At 41.9% G+C, this 20,419-nt stretch overlaps 1 protein-coding gene across 6 annotated transcripts in view; it reads right to left on the bottom strand.

Moving 5' to 3' along the window:
- NEDD4 (NEDD4 E3 ubiquitin protein ligase) overlaps positions 1 to 20,419 on the bottom strand; it is a 319,682-nt gene that overhangs the window by 139,076 nt on the left and 160,187 nt on the right. For all 6 annotated transcript variants that reach the window (XM_033919613.1, XM_033919614.1, XM_033919612.1 and 3 more), the window contains 2 exons: positions 17,816 to 17,918; positions 9,450 to 9,616 (listed from right to left, as the gene is read on the bottom strand). In XM_033919613.1, the coding sequence (XP_033775504.1) occupies positions 9,450 to 9,616; positions 17,816 to 17,918 (270 nt within the window). The remainder of the gene's footprint in view (positions 1 to 9,449; positions 9,617 to 17,815; positions 17,919 to 20,419) is intronic.

Raw genomic sequence — 20,419 nt, 5'->3', positions numbered from 1 at the left:
AAAAAAAAAAGGAAGGAAGAAGAAAGGAAAGGGGAAGGAAAAGGGAAGGAAGTAGGGAAGGGAAGAAGAGGGGAAAGGGATAAAAAAAAATAAAAAAGTAAAAATATATTTTGCTAAATGAAATTTTCGTTTTATAAAGTATTACTATAATAATTAGATATTAAGTTAGTTTACATGTGTTATTTATTGCAATAATGCATTGAATAGGGTTTACAAAATATAATTTGATTTTATTATACTTATTGATCTAAGATTTCAGTTTGAATATCTTTACAGATATATGCGGGTTTAGTGAATATATATTATTACATTCTTGTGTTAAAGCCTTCAAAATATAAAGTCTCTATAGAAGGGTAAGTAATACGTTGTAAGAAAAAGGGCTGTTGTAGTTCAAACCTCCCTTGGATGCCTCCTATTCCAATGTGATTTATCAGATTGTTTCCCAGGCCCTCAGAGGTGCCACCAATAGTTCAATATGCTTTCATAACTATTGGATTTATGCCCCTAATCGTCATCGGGTACCTGGTGTTTTAGAGATATGATTTTTTATATATATATTTTCAATAAATAAGTTAGATACTTTAAATAGTGAAAATAATTAAATAGTATTAGCTTGGGTGGTTAGCATAGAGGGACAGAGTCGCCAACATGTTTCACCCTGTTAAGGTTTCCTCAGGGCACAATCCCTCACAACTATACATTCATCACGACGTGGCCACCCGTAATGTGATCAAAGATTACATCACATTACGGGATTTGATTACATTACGGGTGGCCACGTACAGAGTGGGAATATAAAGTTTCTGCCTATGAAGATGATATATTGCTTTATTTGAGAAATCCAGAGACTTCCATTCCATGCTTACTTGAGTTAATAAAGAAATGTGGAAAATTTTTAGGATATAAGATAAATTGGAGTAAATATGAAATTCTGCCTCTTAATGTGCATTGTACTAAAGGATTATTTGACTCATTTTCCTTTTTATGGAAGGAAGATAGATTAAAGTATTTAGGTATTTGGATTAAAAATACACTTGAAGACACAGTAAAAGAGAATGAAAAATTTTTATTAACGAAAGTATCAGAAATATGTGAGCAATGGAATCCTTTACATCTTTCTTGGTGGGGGAGAGTTCAAACTATTAAAATTATGATATTGCCTGTGGTTTGTTACCAAATGAGTATGATACCAGTTTTTTTTCAGGGGTCCTTTTATAAGTTAAATGGTATTCTTACAAAATCTATTTGGCTGGGTAAAAGGCCTAGAATTGCTTTAGTATCTTTACAAAAATCAATTATGGAGGGTGGGGTAAATTTCCCAAATTTTTATAGTTACCATCAAGCCTATATTCTGCGCCAGGGTATGTATTGGTCCTCCCAGAGCTCATGGAAAATATTCCAGATTTGGAATGGCGATTCATGTTTCCTTTACATTTATGGGGGTTATATAGAAACAGGAACCTCTTCCTTGTTTCAAATAGCAGCCTTTGTAAAAGATCTTCTTAGACCCTCAGCGTCACTACTCAGAACTCAAACTTATCACTGTTCTGAGCTTTACGTGGCAAATCGTCACTGGGTCTATTTTATCACTTAGTCATGTATCAAGGACGGTCCCAGCTATTAAATCGGTAGTACGCTGCTGGCTCCTCTATAGAGTATTCGAGGAGGTTGACAGCAAAAGGGTAAGCAAGAATGGATTCTTGAGAGAGTGTTTTATATAGAAGATTTGGATATATTTCAGACTTTTTAAACAAGAGTGTAAACTGTAAGCGTTGTCTATTTTATTATTATTTTTACAGGGGTGGAGCCTTGATAAAGCGGTTCCTGCGAAACATGTCGGCTGTGACACCCTGCTTGATATAGACATCTATAAATAGAAATAACAGCGTATAAAGCTAAGTAAAACTAAAAATTAAAACTATTAAAACTATTTAAGTTTAAGTTATTCTAAGCTCTTGATACATGACTAAGTGATAAAATAGACCCAGTGATGATTTGCCATGTAAAGCTCAGAACAGTGATAAGTTTGATTTCTGAGTGGTGACGCTGAGGGTCTAAGAAGATCTTTTACAAAGGCTGCTATTTGAAACAAGGAAGAGGTTCCTGTTTCTATGAAACCAGTATGTATGAGGTAGCCATTTGATTTTTCATGCTATATATATTTGATTCCTTTACATTTATGTCATGTTCTCAGTATTAAGATGCCTAGAAAATATAAAGATAATAGATACATGGAAAGATTAATGGATACATGAAAAACATTGCGTTATGTCAGTAATTTAACACCTAATCCAATACATCAGTGTTTTTCAACCGCTGTTCCGCGGCACACTAGTGTGCCGCGAGATGTTGCCTGGTGTGCCGTACGGTCAGGGCCGCCATCAGGGCAGTACCACCAGTCTAGGGAGAGGGGCGGTCCGCCCCACGTGGACAGGAGAGAGCTGGACGGGGGACCCGCGGAATTCAATACATCTCGAGCCGCGAGGCTCGTCTTCTGTTCCTGCCTGCCCTGCAGCTAACATATAGCCGATCGCAAGCGTTCCCCGATGTCAGCGCTGACGTCGGAGGGAGGGCTTAAGCAAAGCCTGCCCTCCGACGTCAGCGTTGACGTCGGAGAATACTTCCGTTCGGCTATTTGTGCGCGGCAGGGCAGGCAGGAAGCAGAAGACAAGCCTCGCGGCTTGAGCTTCGTTTTGCTGAGAAAGTTGCAAAAATGGGCTGGGAGGCAAACACGGAACACAAAAGGGGGGAGGGAGTGCGTTTTGGACACAAGGCATGAACTTGGGAGAGAGGAAGGGAGGGAAAGAGATGCTGAGGTGGGGAGGGAATGCGTTTTTGGACACAGAAGAAATGGACTTGGGAGAGAGGAAGGGAGGGAAAGAGATGCTGAGGTGGGGGAAGGAATGAGTGTTTGGACACAGAAGGCATGGACTTTGGAGAGAGGAAGGGAGGGAAAGAGATGGTTGTGTACACGGGGAATAGAAGAAAGGAGAATTTTTGGTCATAGGGAGGGAGTGAGGTACAGATAGTGGCATATCAGGGTGGGGGGGGGCGGTCTGCCCCACCCCGGGTTTACGTCCCAAGGGGGTGCACAGCTGGCCACCCTCCAGTGTTGTCCCTAGGCCGGCAAACTGCGGCTCTTTAGCCACTTGAGTGCCACCGCCGCCATCGGGAACAGGCCGGCGCCAAGTTCTCCCTGCTTTTCCCTGTGGGGCCGGCCACAATTCGCTGCCTGGCTGGCCTAGAACGTCCTCTCCGACGTTAGAATTGACGACGGGTGGCGAGAGTTGGTCGGCCCTGCGGGGAAGAGAAGCAGGGAGAACTCGGTGCCGGCCTGTTCCCGATGGCGGCAGTGGCAGCCTATTCCCCAGTGGCGGTGGCAGCATTATAAAATACTTTCTTTGTGTTTATTTGATTCCTATATATTTATATATAGTCAATATAGGCACAGTTAAATTTTTTAACTTTTTCTAATGGTGGTGTGCCTCGTGATTTTTTTCATGAAACAAGTGTGCCTTTGCCCAAAAAAGGTTGAAAAACACTGCAATACATAAATCAACAAATCAATCTCTATGGGTAAACTCCAAGTTTCAAATTGGCAGATTTAAAATCGTTTGGAAGCAATGGATTATTGCAGGTTTACGAACTTTAAATGATGTTATTTCAAATGGTAAACTGCTTGATTTTTCACATTTACAACATAAATTTGGTCTTAATAAATCACAAAGTTTTAAATGGTTGCAACTGAAGCAGGCTATTTAGGAGGGGTTCCCTGAATGGAAAAATCTTAATAATCAGTATAGTCTGGAATTCTTGTGCTTTCAGGCGGATTTCTTGGGTCACCAAGCCGTACAGTGGTATAAATTGATATCTGGATATATGAATAAAAAACCAAGGACTGGTCTTAGAGACATTTGGAGCATTAAGATTAAGCATCAAATTTCTGCGTCTCAATGGCCACAAATTTGATCTTGGAGGATGAAGTGTACAGTGTCAGCATCTATGAGACAAACTTGGTTCTTTTTGTTATATAGAGCATTTTGGACCTCAGTTCGATTACAAAAGTTAGACAGCTCTAAGGTGCTGGCATTGTAAACTTGAAGCAGGGACTCTAAATCACTTATTATTCTATTGTCCCTTTATTATGGCCTTCTGGAAATCAATTTGGTCCTAAATTAATTGTTTGTTAGAAAATCATGTAGCATTAACATATGATACAATTCTCATTGGTATGTCGAATAGAACAAGGAGCCAGATTTCATCAAGTAATAATAAACTTTTACAGGTATTGATAATGACAGGAGTCGCTATTCAATATATAACAAGTAATTGGAAAAATTATAGTAGATTAAATTATACCTTTTGGTGGAATTCATTATGTCACATTTATAAAATGGAAAGCATAATTTCTATACAAAAAGGTAATTATAATAAATTTATAAAACTCTGGGGGCCATTGACAGCCTACTGTAATGAATAGATGTCGTTTTCTATTGGAAGTATATTTGCAAATGGGGGGAGAGGGGGAGGGTGGGTTGTCTAAATTATACAGAAGGTTTTAACATATAAATAAGAGTATTTATATTTATATATTTTTGATTAAATATGAATGGAAAGGGTGGGTGGGAAGGGAATAAACTTATGTATCTGAATATATTAAGAAAATTTAAGTGATGTATTTAATCTTAAATGTTTTATTAATTGTACACTTGATGTAAGTTTAAAAAAAATGAATAAAGAATTACATTAATTGTGTGTGTTTAAACAAACACATGTTGATACATAGATTATCTTTAGGTTAATTCATTCATTGTTATTTAAATTAGTTTACATAGTACCATTTCCATTATTAATATAATTCATCAATTAATTAATTTATCAATATTCCCCTTAAAAAAATTAAATAAATATATATTTATTGTATTTATTAGATCATTGTTTTGATCACTATCCTTAGTAGGCAAGTACTTCTCATAAAGAGCAATCTACATCAATTGAAGCATATTCTCCTCTTGATAAATTACATTGTTGTTTGTTCCTGCAAAATATCTCTTCTCATTTATTTATGTACAAATTTTTTTAACAATAAATGTATCTATCATTTATTATATGTATTTGATATAATTTTAAGCTTTATGGAATTTTTTTTAGTTTATCATTGTCCCCTGAGAAAGGCGACAATTTTGCCAAAGCTTGGATCCTAGTTGGGATTTTATTTTTTCAGCATATAGAGGATTTTATCGATATTTTATGGTTCAACCATTAATAAAAGACATTGTGACCACAAGTTGGATTTGATATATTCAGTGCCTCTTTTTGTCGTCTGCTCTTCTTGAGATTGATCACCCAGCCGAGACTTTCCAGTAATTGCACCACCTGGAGAACCGCCCTGCGGCATTCCTCCAGCGAGGGAGCTCTGATCAGCCAATTGTCGAGGTACGGATGAACCAGTACCCCTAGGGAGCGCAGATAGGCAGCTACTACCAACATGACTTTGCTGAAGGATCTGGGTGCTGACGCCAGCATGAAAAGCAGAGCTGTGAACTGGAAGAGACTCCTGAGCACTTGAAATCTCAGGAACCTCCTGTGCTCTGGAAAGATCAGGAAGCACTCACTGCCTTTGGGTCCAGAATAGGTCTGCAATCTTCAGAGTTTTGCTTTGGCACTGAAGTAAAGGCTGCTTTGTTTACCTCATTGGAATAACTACAAGACGGCACTGTATCTTCCAAAACAGACAATATTCGTTTATTGTTAGTATAAAAACTTACAGTATTACAGCAGCAGAGACATATCAGAAAAATATATTGTCAGTTCAGAATATGCAATGGAGAGAAGAACTTGCACCCATATGCTTAGCAGGGGGCTAGCAGATCCCCGTAGCATAAGTAAGTGAATCTCTCTGGCTTTACCTAGAATGCATGTGTTTTTTATACAGAGAAATTCTTCCTTTGTTCCAAAAAAGTCCATCCCCGAATTCTGGTTATGTAATTCCCTATTGGTACATAAAATAATGTATACCTAACTCCTCCTCTCAGTCCACGCCTCTCTCACCTCCACCCCCCCTCCCCAGTAGGGGGGGCCTTGCAGAAACAGAGCTCCTTGTGATCCTGGGCAAGTCACTTAATCCTCCATAGCCCCAGGTACGTTAGATAGATTGTGAGCCCACCGGGACAGATAGGGGAAATGCTTGAGTACCTGATTGTAAAAAACCGCTTAGATAACCTTGATAGGCGGTATATAAAATCCTAATAAAAAAAAAAAAAAAAAAAAAAAACTCTTGGTGAACTTTCTTTCTCCAGCGCTGAGAGCTGTAGATGCTAATTAGTGGTTTTACAATTCTGTGCATCTTCGGGATGGTGTCCTTGTATGCTGAAAGTTGGCAAAGGTGACCTTTCAACAATCCAGCTGCTTGGTTCCCATAACTTGGTTCAGAGACAGGGAGCAAATGTTTTGGTACCAAGTTCTCTCATCTCGCTACACCCACATCGTCCTGCAGGGATCCTTGCTCATTATAAAAGTTTATGGCTTTCCAGGGTGCCTGGCATATGAAGTCATACAGCACTGATAACAGTTCAGCAGAACCTTGGAGAAATATCCTTCCAGCAGGGAATGGAGACAAAAACGTTAGCATTGCAAAGGCTGCAGGTGTTTACAAACAGCAAGGTACAGGCTGGGCCTGGCTATGGGAAAATATAGGTCTGTAGTGTCCAGCATACATAAGTGAGGCCAGTATGTCCAGTTGAATCATCTGTATGTCCAGGTTATCCATGTCAGCACGATGAAGTATATCAAGTATCTTCAAGTCATCGTGTGGAACCGGCTCTATGGCCACCAGATCCAGCAACCTGCGCCCACTGTGGCTCGCACCTGCTGGCTCTGTCCAGATTTCCCACCGGAAAAGACAGGAAGAAGTCCAGCGGAGGACGGAAAAAATGCAGGCAAAGGTTCTCCCGGAGCACCACGAGGACCCACTGGTCCATAGTTATCGTTTGCCATTCCAGAAGGTAGGCTGCCAGCCGCCCGCCAGAGGCCTGGTGTCAGTATTTTCTCTTGAGAGGGGCAGGAGGATGGGAGTTGGTAGACTGTTGGCACTCTGGACCTCCAAAGCAAGGTCTCGAGGGTGCACCAAAATGGTGTCCTGTTGCTGGGGGCCTGGTGAACTGGAAAGTGCGCATGTAGGGACGAAAATTCAGTCATCCTACACCCCTGGTCGGATGAGGTTTAGAGCCAGAGAGCACCTTAGGCTAACGGGCCTGAACACTGGCCATAAGGTCATCCAAACCCTAGCCAAACAATAGCGAACCCTTTTAAAAGGTAATCTGCTCAGCGTAGATTTAGATGAAGAATCACCCGACCACTGGCAAATCCACAGCATTCGCCGAACGGAAACTGAATAAGCTCCCAGCTTAGCAAAAACTTTCAAGATGTCATAGAGTGCGTCTGCCAAATAATTTGACATGCCCGGGCCACAAAGGAAGTGGCCGCTGCAGCTCACACTCCCGTCGAAGCAGAATCAAAATGATGCTTGAGAACAAAATCCACTCTTCCGTCCTGAATATGCTTCAGGACAACCTCTCTATGCGAGGGCAAAGCGGTATGTTTAGTGACCTGAGCCACAGCCGAATCAACCTTCGATGGGACTAAACGCTTGGTGAACTCCGATGCAATGGGATACCACTACACCATAGCCCTAGTGCATTTCAGGGGACCTCCGGTCCAAACCTCTAAGATCATTTCTGCCATATCCGCACTGTCTGGAAATGAGGCGGATAGCGGAAGCTTAGAACTCATGACTGAACATTCTGCCTGAAGCAAGGATCAGTATTCGCAGACACTCGAAAATAAGGTCGGGCAGGCGGCTAGACTGGAAGAGCCAGCGCACCAAATGGTCATCCCCCAAGGTCTTGAAGCCCAGTGTTCTGAGTCTAACCAAGATCTGATTAAGACAGACACGTCTGTGGACTCCGCCGCAGAAACCTGCAACAGCAAAGGCATAGAGACTGAAGGAGAAGCAAAGGTGGGGATAGGCTGCTTGCTCGTTGGTGCTCCAGCAGAGGAACAATCCGACCTGCTGGAATCAAACTATGGAACAGACTGTTGCACTGGTGTCTGAGTGGGAGAAACAGGCAAAGCCTTTTTTTTTTCTTTTTGAAAGTCAGATACCACATCTTTATAAATTCGGGGAATAACAGGCCCTGGCATCCAGAGCCGCTCTGCGTGTCTCAAATTTCGAAAGATTAACAGACATGTGAGACTTTTCCCCGGAACTGCGCTTTCATTTCACAGAAGCGCCATCCGTGCCCAATTTAGGCACCCCGGACGCAGCAACTGTGACTTTGGCAGAATTGGAGGGTGTTAGGGCCTCTCCGGAGAAAGGGAGCATAATATGCACACGCAATATACAGCTGCAAATCTGGCAGCCATCCCCCGCATCTAAGGTATGAATCCATACATCCTGTCCCGAGGAGGCCATATGTGAAGTTTGGAGCAAAAACAAAGCTTCTAAGGCCAAAAAATATACTTAAAAAAAAACTTTAATGAAAATCCAAGATGACTGCCGCGGGTGCCGGTTTTGCCCTAAAAGAGCCCAGGAAAAACACAAGGAACCCTGAAAAATGGATATTTTACAATTTTACATGTTGGGGGGGGGACCAGGGCATGCAGGGAAACCACCCAAAACCCCGATTTTAGCATCCCCCCAAAATCGCCAAACTCAGAGCCACACAGACACCTCTGAGACATGTGCTGTAATGCAAGTCAATGGCAGCTAGCAATACACAGTGCAAGCAAGGAGATCAGTACCTCAGGAGCTGATAAAACTGGATTTTTCAGGTCTTCTGACAGCCTCAACTTCCCTGTTACCATAGATAACGACAACCAGGACCCCTCAGGGAAATCAGGGAAGACACGCGGTCCGGTTCCAATCCCGGCATACCTCCACGGAACCGTAGCTGCCTGCGATCTACCCCTTAGTGGACAAACCCGGGGTGAGATGGCTCCCGATCTGGAGACCAGATCCAATCTGCAGGCAGTCCAGGGGGCTTACTGCAGGTTCTGCTAACAGGGCATACCTCAAAAGCAGACAATATTTAATTTAAAGTCTGCAATCTCCCGCCGAAGGATCACTCCCCCAGAGTGAATCTGCAGCACTTGGGCAATACCCACGGCACAGAACAAAATAAGACTAGAAATTGAGAAAGAAAATTCACGAGCAGAAGAAACTAGAAGTCAGCAGCAAGGCTGCAGAAACAAACTGAGTTTAGAGGGGAATGTCCAGGGAGGTGACCTTGGAGAGGGGATGGATTTATTTGTAAGTTCTGCAGCCAAAGCTAGAATAGATGCAAGACTCTATGGTGAAGCTTCCAGAGGTTATTGTACAAGAACAGTATATTACAGCTCTACTTCAGTAATGGTGGCAATGTGATATACTTCAAATTTAATGTACATACTGAGCTGTTGGTCTTTGCCACTGAGTTCTTCTAGATTGATGGTTGACATAATAAGTTCTGCCAAGGACATCTTGTCTTTCTTCCCACTCAGGAGGTAATGGAGACAATTCCTGGTGTTGCTGTAGTTGATCACCAACATCTGGCTGGTCCAAAATAATCCAACCAGGCTGAAAAACATAAGTACCATTGCATTATTTATCTAATACTTTTTGAACATTGTCCATCACATCCAATAATAACCATCTTACATAAAACAGAAAAACATATTATATATTATGTAAGACCAGTGAAAAAGTATTTCAATGCATTTTTTAGATAGAAAATGAAAAATGTATAAGGGTATGAAGATTTTTGCAGGTCAACAAACATATATATATATGGGGGGAGGGACAAAATGACAGAACAGACCTAAGAAAGGCAAATTTCAGCAGCTGTGACAGATACTACAAATCATTTCTATAGCGCTACTGGAAATATGCTATCACATGCAGGTACTTTCGGTCCCTAGTGAGCTCAATATCCAAGCTTTTGTCCCTTTTGTCCCTAATAGAGGGTTAAGTGACTTGCCCAGGGTCACAAAGAGCTACAGTAGGAATTCAACCTGATTCTCTAGGTTCTTATACCATAGTCTTAAATTCTGTTCTTTAATGATAGGAGTCAACATTTCAAAATCAGTGGGTATGCTCAATCACCCACTATATCTACAAAGTTGGCACCTATGTGACCAACTTTCATATCTCAGTTCATAAATGTTTTTCTATCACCGAACACTAATAGAAAAATAATCTGTTAAACTATGGGCCTCTTCTATCAAACTTCGCTGTTTTTAGTGAAGAGAGCCACGCTGAATGGCCTCCGCTGCTCCCAACGCTAGCGCAGTTTGATAGGCCTAAGTTTTCAGGAAATAGCTAAAAAAAGTAACATTAGCATATTCACAACTTATTTCAGAAAGTTATTTCCCATTGCATACAAAAGCCAAAATGTTTTTGGAAACAGATTCCCAAATTACTTTAATATAATAAAATTATATAATCAACTGCTCTGAAATTGTGTTATAGTCACTGCAACAAAATTTCAGAAACGGCAAGAGATTTGGTTATTATGACTTTGCTCTTGCCTTTTCTGTTGCTTCTTCACCACTATAAGGCAGTCTTTTCTTCTGCTTGGCTGTTACAAAATTTCAGAAGACATTATGGTAAAAACTGTTAATGTTGCCAGATAATACACCTTTATTAAAATACAGAATGACCAACTAGTTTAATAATATAATTTGTGAAAAGACAAATTATAGTTTGTGATGTTAAGATGATTTCTATATAGAATCTGAAGAATTATTTTACCTGAAAAGCAACATAGCTCCATTATTAATTTTCCTGTCAATCCTATACTACCTATAACACAACAAATAATAGAGAAAGATCCACCATACAATAAAATATTCTTATATAACCAAAAAGAAGGGGGACCCAGAGACCAATTATGTCAATTTTTTGTATTTTTCATATATGAGATCTGACAATTAAGATTGCAAACTCATCCTAGAAAAAGTGCTATATACCTCATTACTGAATATCATCACTATGGTCACCTTCTAAGTACTCCCTTGGGATGCTATGCACCGACAACCAGCAACTAGTCCACCCTTCAAAGCAATTTTGGAACTCTTTTTCTGGAATGCCCATCAGAACTGAATGTCATCAAATGTCCTGAATGTCATCAAAATGTCTTCTTTTCAATATTTCCTTTATCTTCGGGTAATGAAAAAAGTCATTGGGGGCCAGATCTGGTGAGTAGGGAGGGTGTTCAAATACAGTTACAGTGGTACCTTGTTTTACGAGCATAATTCGTTCCAGAAGCATGCTCGTAAACCAAAATACTCATATATCAAAGTGAGTTTTCCCATAGGAAATAATGGAAACTTGCTTTGATACGTTCCCACCACTCCCACCCCAGGCCAGCGGTGCTGCTCCCCCCCAAGAACCAGCATTGCTCCCCCCGCTCATGAAGCCCCCCCCCCCGTGATCCGCCATCCCCTCCACTCGTTCCCCCCCCCCGGCGATCCCCCCGCTCGCGTCGCACCCCCTCCCCACCGCGATATGGCATCCCCCAGACATCCACCCACCCACCCGATCACATTTCTTACCCCTGTTTGGCTCCGGCATCGGCACCAACGCACAGGACATGCCGGTGCCCAAAGATCTTCCTCCTTCGCGCTGGGCCTTGAGCATCTGCGCATGCTCAAGGCCTTCGGATTCCCGTTCTCTCCGAGATTCTCGCAGATGTTCAAGGCCCAGCGCGAAGGAGGCAGGTCTTCGGGCACCGGCATGTCCTGTACATTGGTGCCGGTGCCAAACGGGGGTAAGAAATGTGATCGAGTGGGTGGGTGGATGCCGGATCGCGGCGGGGAGGGGGGTGCGACGCGAGCGGAGGGTGCCAGATCACCGGGGGGGAGGGTGCCGGATCGCGGGGGGGGGCGCTCGTAAATCGAGGCACGCTCGGTTTCCGAGGCGCCGATTTTACGAATGTTTTGCTCATCTTGCAAAACACTCGCAAACCGGTGCACCCGCAAACCAAGGTACCACTGTATTTGTTTTCTGGCTAAAAACTTCCTCACAGACAGTGCTGTGTGAGCTGGTGCATTGTCATGATACAAGAGCCATGAGTTGTTGGCGAAAAGTTCAGATTGTTTTCTTCTAACTTTTTCACGCAGCCTTTTCAGCACTTCCAAATAGTAAACTTGGTTAACTGTCCAGTTGGTACAAATTCATACATAATGAACAATCCCCTCCAATATCAAAAAAATTTAACATTATTGTTTTGATTCTTGATTTGGACTGGCGGAACTCTTTTAGTTGTAAACACTGACGCTTTGTTTCAAGGTCATATTAGCACACCCATGTTTCATCACTAATGATAACAGCCTAAAACATCTTCTTGCCACTCCAAAAGGTCTTGTCAAACTTCGACTCCCCTTTGCTTTTGTTCGTTGGTGAGCTCCTTCGGGGCCATTTTTGCGCACACCATTTTCAAGCCAAGATTTTCAGTTAAGTTCTTCCTGTTTCTCTATCGATGTTTACTCGGTCTGCTATGCTTCTCACAGTCAGCCAAAGATTTTGGCACACAATTCAACAAATTTTTGAAATGGTTTTGTCAGTTCTGCTCGTTACTGGCTGCCCTGACCTTACTCATCAGTGACGATTTCTCTCCCCTCCATTTGTACATTTACATTTTCTTCATGGCATTACCCCCATAAACTTGGACTAACATGTCGCTGATTTCATTTTCACTCTTGCCAAGTTTTTTTTTTTTTTAGTCAAGGTTTGTTTATTAATTTTTGAATATACAAAGTATGGAAAAAAGTAGACATATGAAACATTCAATGCGAGGCATGCATATCAAGATGTTAATAGCAATAATTGAAACAAACAAGCAGAAGTACATAAACATAAGATCAAAACATTGTGGAAGCATGTCTAAAAATGAGGTAGAAGATAACCTAACTGTAAATATAAGCATGAAAGCTTCAATGATTCAAGAGAAGAGGAAGGGGAAAAAAAAGAAAGAATAGAAAGAATAGAGTGGTCCATTCAAGAAGGAGAAGAAAGGGAGAGCAGGTAAGATTTCAAAAGCGACCATTTTCCTTGAAAGGATGGAAATCTGTCAGTAGATTTGGCCAGGTATGCTTCCGTTCTGTAGGTGAGGCATACTAGATTCCACCACTGAGAGTGAGAGGCCTTGGAAAGGTTTTTCCAATAAGTGAGAAGGATTTTTAAGGCCAAAAAGAGTAGGATGTCAAACAAAAAACAATCTGAATCAGAAATCAAAGTGGAAGCCTGAAAGGATTTCAGTAAGAGCATTTGATATGTCAGGGGGATATTAATATGGAAAATGGAACAGATGGAGTCCCAAACAGAGGACCAGAAGGAGGCGATTGCAGGACAGGAGAAGAGAAGGTGTTTTAGAGAACCCGTGTCGGAGTGACATGTCCAGCATTGATTGGAAAAGGAGGCATTGATTCTATGAGATTTGATCGGGGTCCATATTGCTCTATGTAGCAAAAAGACCATGTGTTGGAGATTTGAAGCTGAGCGAGAGGTATGGAAGGTGGAGTGGAAGATATGGGACCAGGCCTCCTCTGAGATGGAGAATTCAATATCCGCTTCCCAAGAGGCTTGGAGATGGGACAGGGATGAGGGGGACATAGATTTAAGAAGCTTATAAAAGTGGGAAGCAGTGTGGCCAAGGGCAAGGAATTGTCGAGAAAGAGTATACAAAGATGGAGCGGAGTTGAATGTTACAGGAAATAGACCGGATTTTTTAATGGAAGACCATAGTTGGAGCCATCTGTAGAAGTGGGACGCATTGATGGAGAAGGAGTCCATCAATTCATTAAATGTGAAAAAGGTGCCATTTGAGTGACTTACTGACCCTAGGTCCCAAATGTGGTGAGAAAACCAGTGGGGCCAGGAGACTGCCTTTTTGTCAATAGAAATGAGTTTATTGAACCAAATGGGGCAGAAAGAAGATTGATTCCAGGGGATGTCGAGACGGGCATCAAGATCCGAAAGGGCTTTGTGAGTGGTCGAGAGTAAGGGGTTTTTGAAAAGGTTAGGAAAGCTCAGGGCACCCATCAAACGTAAGAGGGGGAATGGCTTTACAAGGGAAGTTTCCAAGCGGAGCCAATTAGGGATGTCTGACGGGGAGGGAGAGGAGAGCCATTCCGCCCCTTGTCTTAATATAAAGGCCTTGTGGTAACAAAAAAGATCTGGGAAGTTGACGCCACCTTGTTGCGTGGGGGCCTTTAGTTTTTGAAGGGAGATTCTGTGGGGTTTGTTATTCCAGAGGAATCTAGCCATCTGAGATTCTAGTTGTTTATATAGCAGGGGTGAAAATAGAAGGGGAAACATGTTGAAGATGTAAGTGAGTTTCGGAACCACCATCATTTGAATAGCCTGTGGATAGAGTAATAATTTTAAGACGATGGGTCTCGGTGGCTTGGATGGCGAAGGAGGGCCCGAAGGGACCCTGTGCACCCGCTCTATCTCCAGTGGAGGGGAGAATTGGATATTTAAAACTTTGGGGATGAAGGAGTGTAGAAACACCAGCATGTTTGTCCCCTCTGAGGATTCCGGGAGACCAATAAGGCGGACATTGCTCCGGCGCATGCGATTAGACATGTCTTCCATTTCAGCTTGTAGTGAGGTGATTTTATGGAGCTCACGTTGTACTGCCAAATACTGAGAGTCATGCGTTGCTAGGCACTCCTCCATGAGGTCTATACGAGCGTTGTGCTGTTTCAACTGCATCAAGATGTTACACATTTCCTGCTTGATATCAGCGGTGCCAAGTTTAACAAGAAATTTAATGTTTGTTTATTGCTCTATTCCAAGCTCCAATATTCTTGCGATGGTACACAAAAACACGCAACAATAATGAACACCACTCAACAAGACACAGGCACACATTGACATGAACACAGCTATGAGACACTGATATACTAAGGTTATGAAACCTTACCAAGTTGTTTGTACAGTGCTGTCAATGTAAGCGCTTGTAGGCAAGTTCGCAAACTTAATTGTCAGTCTTCGTATTATTCCCAAAGATAGACTGGACTTATCAAGTAGGTAGAAAGACCTCAGTGGGTTTGAGTCACATTGTGATTGCAGTATATATCTACAGTGCTGACTCAACCCCTCCTCCAAAAACAAAAAACATTCCAATCATTGGTCAAAATCAGCCAAAATAATTTTTTTATTCCACATTTTTTAGTGCAAATTCACAATAGTATAATTTAAATGATGTCTTACCTTGTATAAATCTTCAATACCACATTAATCAGCACGCAAAGCAGTTCTCACAAAATCTCAGTGTTATTAAATTTAGAGTCTATGATATATTCATTTGTTTAAATAAATCCACAGCACTTATCTTACAATAGTTCCCAATGGAGAACATCCGTTTCACCAATGGCTTCTTCAGAGCAAATTATGTTACTATATGGACATGTCTCCAAATTATCAAAAGTGCATGGTACTATAAAAAAAAAATCATTAAAGTGGAGATAACACAAAACATGTCCAAATATAACAGTAACTATCCAATTCCGAATTACACACAAGAGTGTCTTAACAAAAATGTTTATAGTATTCTCTTTACCACAAAATGGCTGTGGGTTAAATCCCACCCCCTGTTAAACTCAGTGTCATCAATAATGTATTTTTTAAGAACTTCAAATATCTACAGAATGGACTATTGAACATTTACAAAAAAAAAAATAAAAAAATTTTTTTAAATAAAAATAGACCATTGGGCTGATGGGCTTTTCAGAGTTGTTGATGAATCCACCACTGTTCACGCTGGATCAATTTCCTGTTCTTGTCACCTCCTCATCATCGAGCTGGAATGTGTTCAATGACCAGGCAACAGAGTTGGGCAAAATCATGTTGAAAAGCAATGCAGTGAGAAAAGAAGGGAACCCCTGGTCTCTGATGTATAAAGCAAGAATTATGTTCCCTCATGCAGATATAAATTTCTGATGGATTTCCCCACATAAATCTTGTTCCAGAGAATGGAACATAGTACACCACATAATCAGTTTTATAGTTAGTCAAATGCTTCAATTTATATTGTTTTGCCATTAGTTGGATTCAAAAAATCATTTATACATAATTCAAAATTGGATAGTTACTTTTTTTCATCATGTTTTGTGTTTTCTCCATTTTAATGATAATTTGGAGACATGGCCACAAAAGCATCGTGATTCCCCTTGAAGAAGCTGTTGGTGAAATGGATGTTCTCTACTGGGAACTACTTTAAGGTAAGAGCTGTGGATTTATTTAAACAAATGAATATATCATGGACTTTAAATCTAAAAATGCTGAGATTTTGTGAGAACTGCTGTGCTGTTATCAAAGATTATGTAAGTTAAGACATCATTTAAATTATACTATTGGGGATTTGGCACACACAAAAAAAGTGGAGTTAAAAAATTATTTTGGAGGTTATTGACCAGTGATTGGACTAGGTATTTTTTGAGTCAACACTGTAGACATATACTGCTATCACAGTGTGACTAAACCCATTGAGGCCTTTTGTCCTCCTTTGACTCCAGTCTATCTTTGGGAGTAATATATAAAAAATACAAAAAATTAACATTAATAGTCTCTGTTTAGGTCCCCTTCTTTTTGGTTATGCTACCTATAAGGCAACCCTTGACAAATTTTCTTTGAAATTTAGGGGCCAGCAGCTGAGCCCTTTCATTTACCTTTCCCCCTCCAGTGTTATTACCACCTAAGCTGAAGAGTAGAGAGAGATCCCATCTGAGGTCTACCACATCAACTTTAGGACCTGATTTCTTAATTTTATTTTTCTATTCTATGTTTAAGAGAAAAGAACACTTAGGGCCCCTGAACACTTAAAGCCACAGTAGCGATTCTCTGGCAGCAATTGCACCGAAGTCCACAGGAATTGAATAGGCTTCAGTGCATTTGTCGCATTGGGAATCGCTACCGTGGTTTGTAAGGGGGCCTTAGTAAACCTGAGCCTTAGTGCACTGCTGCAAGTCACTAACAGAACAGAAATACATAGCCAGCTTCTCCTTTCCTCACCAAATCTCCTATTTCTTGTTTCCCTACTCTGGATGCACCCAGACTCTCTCTTATTCTCTTGCCTACCAGCCTCCTTCTCCTAGCCTACTATCTCTCCCCTTCTTCAATTGCCTTCTCTCAGCTAGCCCTATCATAGAATAGCTAATGCGTTGTCCCCCAAAGCTTCCAAGCCTCCTCCCATGTAGACAGTCAGACTGTAAGCTGCCCTGATGGTTCTCCCTAGGGTGGGATAGAAAATTTTATATAAATTTGGAAACTCCCTCCATTGGTATTGCCTGCCAGTCAACCATCTCCCCCTACCTCATATAGTCAGTTAAAATACCTTCCCATGAGCTAGTGAATCATCACAGCTACTGCGCAACCAGGAAGTCACCCCTCCTCGAACTTCTCATTGGGTCAACTCTGCTCATCTTCAAAGTGCTGCTGTTGAACAGGAGCTGTATCTTCATTACACTGCACAATTCCCTGTGAGCTTAAGTTACATTACACAGGAACTATCATACTGGTCTTGTAACACTTAACACCAAGATCAGTGTAGGAGTTCTTGCACCATGTGGCTCATACTCACAGAAAGTCACTTAGTGCAGTGATGCAGCAGTTACTGCTGTGCAGCAGCTGCTAAAAAGAACATATTTTGTACAAAAATTTCTAGTTGTCATGTTAACATGGCATCTAGGATTAGTAAAGCCCTGACATAAGATACCCCAAAATATCCACTAAATATATTTATTTTTAAAGACAGCACACTGAATTTCTTACCTCTAATTCATCTGCCTCTTCTGTGTGTGGTTCTTCATTTTCATTGTTTTTAGGCAAGTATGTCATCTTTAATCTAAGATTACCTTTAACTCTCGATTTTTGACTGTAAAAGAAACAACAAACTTTGTATAGAATGCTGGAGCAAAAAAAAAAAAATAAAAAAATCAATAAATATGTCTATGCCTGTGTATACAATAAGCCAAAGATGCTTACCTGTAACAAGTTTTCTTTGAAGACATCACTAGTTACACACAGATAATGTGACTACGAGTTGTACAGATTCTTTCAGAGATTTTTGAACAGTAGAAAAGCCTAGTGGTCATGCAAGTTACTTCCACTCTGCTGCAGCTCCATAGCTCTGAAATTCCTCTAATTCCCCCATCTGAGCACCGTGTATTGATGCACCTTCTTGTGCAGTTTGTCTGTCTTGACTAGATTGTAAGCTCTTTTGAGCAGGGACTGTTTCTTCTATGTTTTGATATACAGTGCTGCGTATACCTCATTAATCTTCTTTCTAGTAGAAATACACTCTATTCCTGAACAATCGGGTGGTCAGCCTCTTCTTGCGAGAACTTTTGTAGGGAGCTTCATTTGCATTCTTTTGTACCTTCTCCCATTCCTCTGAGCTGGCCTTCAACTCTTCAGTTCATAACAAAGCAGTCAGCCAGACCAGGAGAAGAAACATGTCTGTTCTATTCATATCATTAAACATATAATAGATAAATAAAATTTAATCATGGTTCAAGAACTCCTACACTGTTCTTGGTGTTAAGTGTTACAAGACCAGTAACAAGGTGAAAATAAACAAGTCACCGACTCGAGCGCAACCTGTCCTAAAGAGTTAGAGATTCATATAGATACCCCCTAGATCAGGGGTCCTCAGACTTTTTAAATAGGAGGCCAGTTCATAGTCCCTCAGACTGCTGTGCAATGCATTTTTGGAAGATAGGGGGGGGTGATGATATGCTGGATTGGAATGGATAGTGTGTAAGAAAAAATTTGAATGTTGCAGATTTTTTCTACATACGAGATACCTCCTTTTCATGTGATTCTGGGTAAATCTAGTTAGATGCATATTAGAGAATGACACGGGGAAAAAATCTGTCCCCGTCACCGGCCCACCATCCTCTGCACCGCCCCATCACCGCCGTTCCCTTCACCGCCCCGTCACCGTCACCGCCATCCCTTTCACCGCCCCGTCACCGCCACTGCCATCCCATTCACCGCCCCGTCACCATCCCCGCTGCATCCATATAAGCCTTAGTACTGTAATATTTAGCTTATTCCTTTCTTATAAATCAAAGTTCCTGCTGCTGAACTAGAGAGAGATGTTCAGCTGGCAGGGCTTTGTTTATAAATTTTTATCAACACAACTAATATACTACTTTATCCTAAAGCAAAAAATAAATAAATATAATTTTTTTTCTACCTTTGTTGTCTGGTTTCTGCTTTCCACATCTTCTCATTCAATTCCTTCCATCCACTGTGTGTCTTCTCTCTACGTCTTCCATTTGCTGTTACTGTGCCTCTCCCTTCACCCCCCCCCCCCCCAATTGGTCTAGCACTCATCTTCTTCCCTCCGCTCCCCCATAGTCTGGCATCTGTCTTCTTCCCACTCTGTCTTCCACATTTCCCTTCAGGGTCTGTTCCTCTCCACCCTCCTTCAATGTCTGTCCTATTCCTTTCCACCACCACCCTTCCCTCCCTCCTTTACCATCTGTTCCTTTCTACCACCCTTCAGCTCCTCTCGTGTGGCCTATCTACCTTCCTCCCTCTTATTTTCATGGCACGTTACAATGTAATTTGTGCAAGCCACTGGGAGCCTGCGAGCTCGGTCCCTGTCCCATCCCCACAAACCATCTCCTTCTGTGCTCCTATTTTCCCCATTTCTAATATCTCCCCTATGTATCTGCCATTGCCCCTCCCCCCCGTGTCCATATACCATCCCCATGGCATGTCCCCTTTATGTCTCCGTCCCTATGCCCCATGCACATAATTTCCCCTCTTTCTGTTACCTTCCTGTGACCAGATTTCCCCTATCTTCCTCTTCCATACCAGTGTGTCTCTTCTTTTCAACCCATCTAGCTTTTTTCCCTCTTTCTTCACCCCCCCCCCCCCCCCCCGCTTCTAGTATCTGGCTCACCTGCCTGTCCTTCCCTTTCTTTCCTGCTGTGGGTTTTTCTTTCCGTCTTCATCCCCTTGGTCCAGAATCCTTTTTCCTTTCACTCCCTCCTTCCAGTTTGAGCCGGGAACGCGGGCAATCGCACGATCCCCGCAGCCCCCACCCGCCTGCCCAATCGATCCTAGTGTTTAGCCAGCTCTCTCCCTTCTCCTCACCTTAGTTTGCAGGCTTTCTTTTTCGGCGACCTGCACGCGCGGCTGCTCAGTGTTCAATCTTCTGCTCTGCTGCAACTTTCTGTTTCCGGTTGCGTCAGAGCAGAAGATCGAAACTGAGCAGCAGCGGGTGCGCGGCTCTTTGATAGTGTGCGGGTCGCCAAAAAAGAAAACCTACAAACTAAGGTGAGGAGAAGGGAGAGAGCTGGCTAATCACTAGGATTGATTGGGCAGGCGGGTGTGGGCTGCGGGGACCGCGCAAATCTTCAT

This window comes from Geotrypetes seraphini, chromosome 14 (assembly GCF_902459505.1).
Source record: "Geotrypetes seraphini chromosome 14, aGeoSer1.1, whole genome shotgun sequence".
NCBI lineage: Eukaryota > Metazoa > Chordata > Amphibia > Gymnophiona > Dermophiidae > Geotrypetes > Geotrypetes seraphini.
This window is presented reverse-complemented; position numbering and strand designations above follow the sequence as displayed.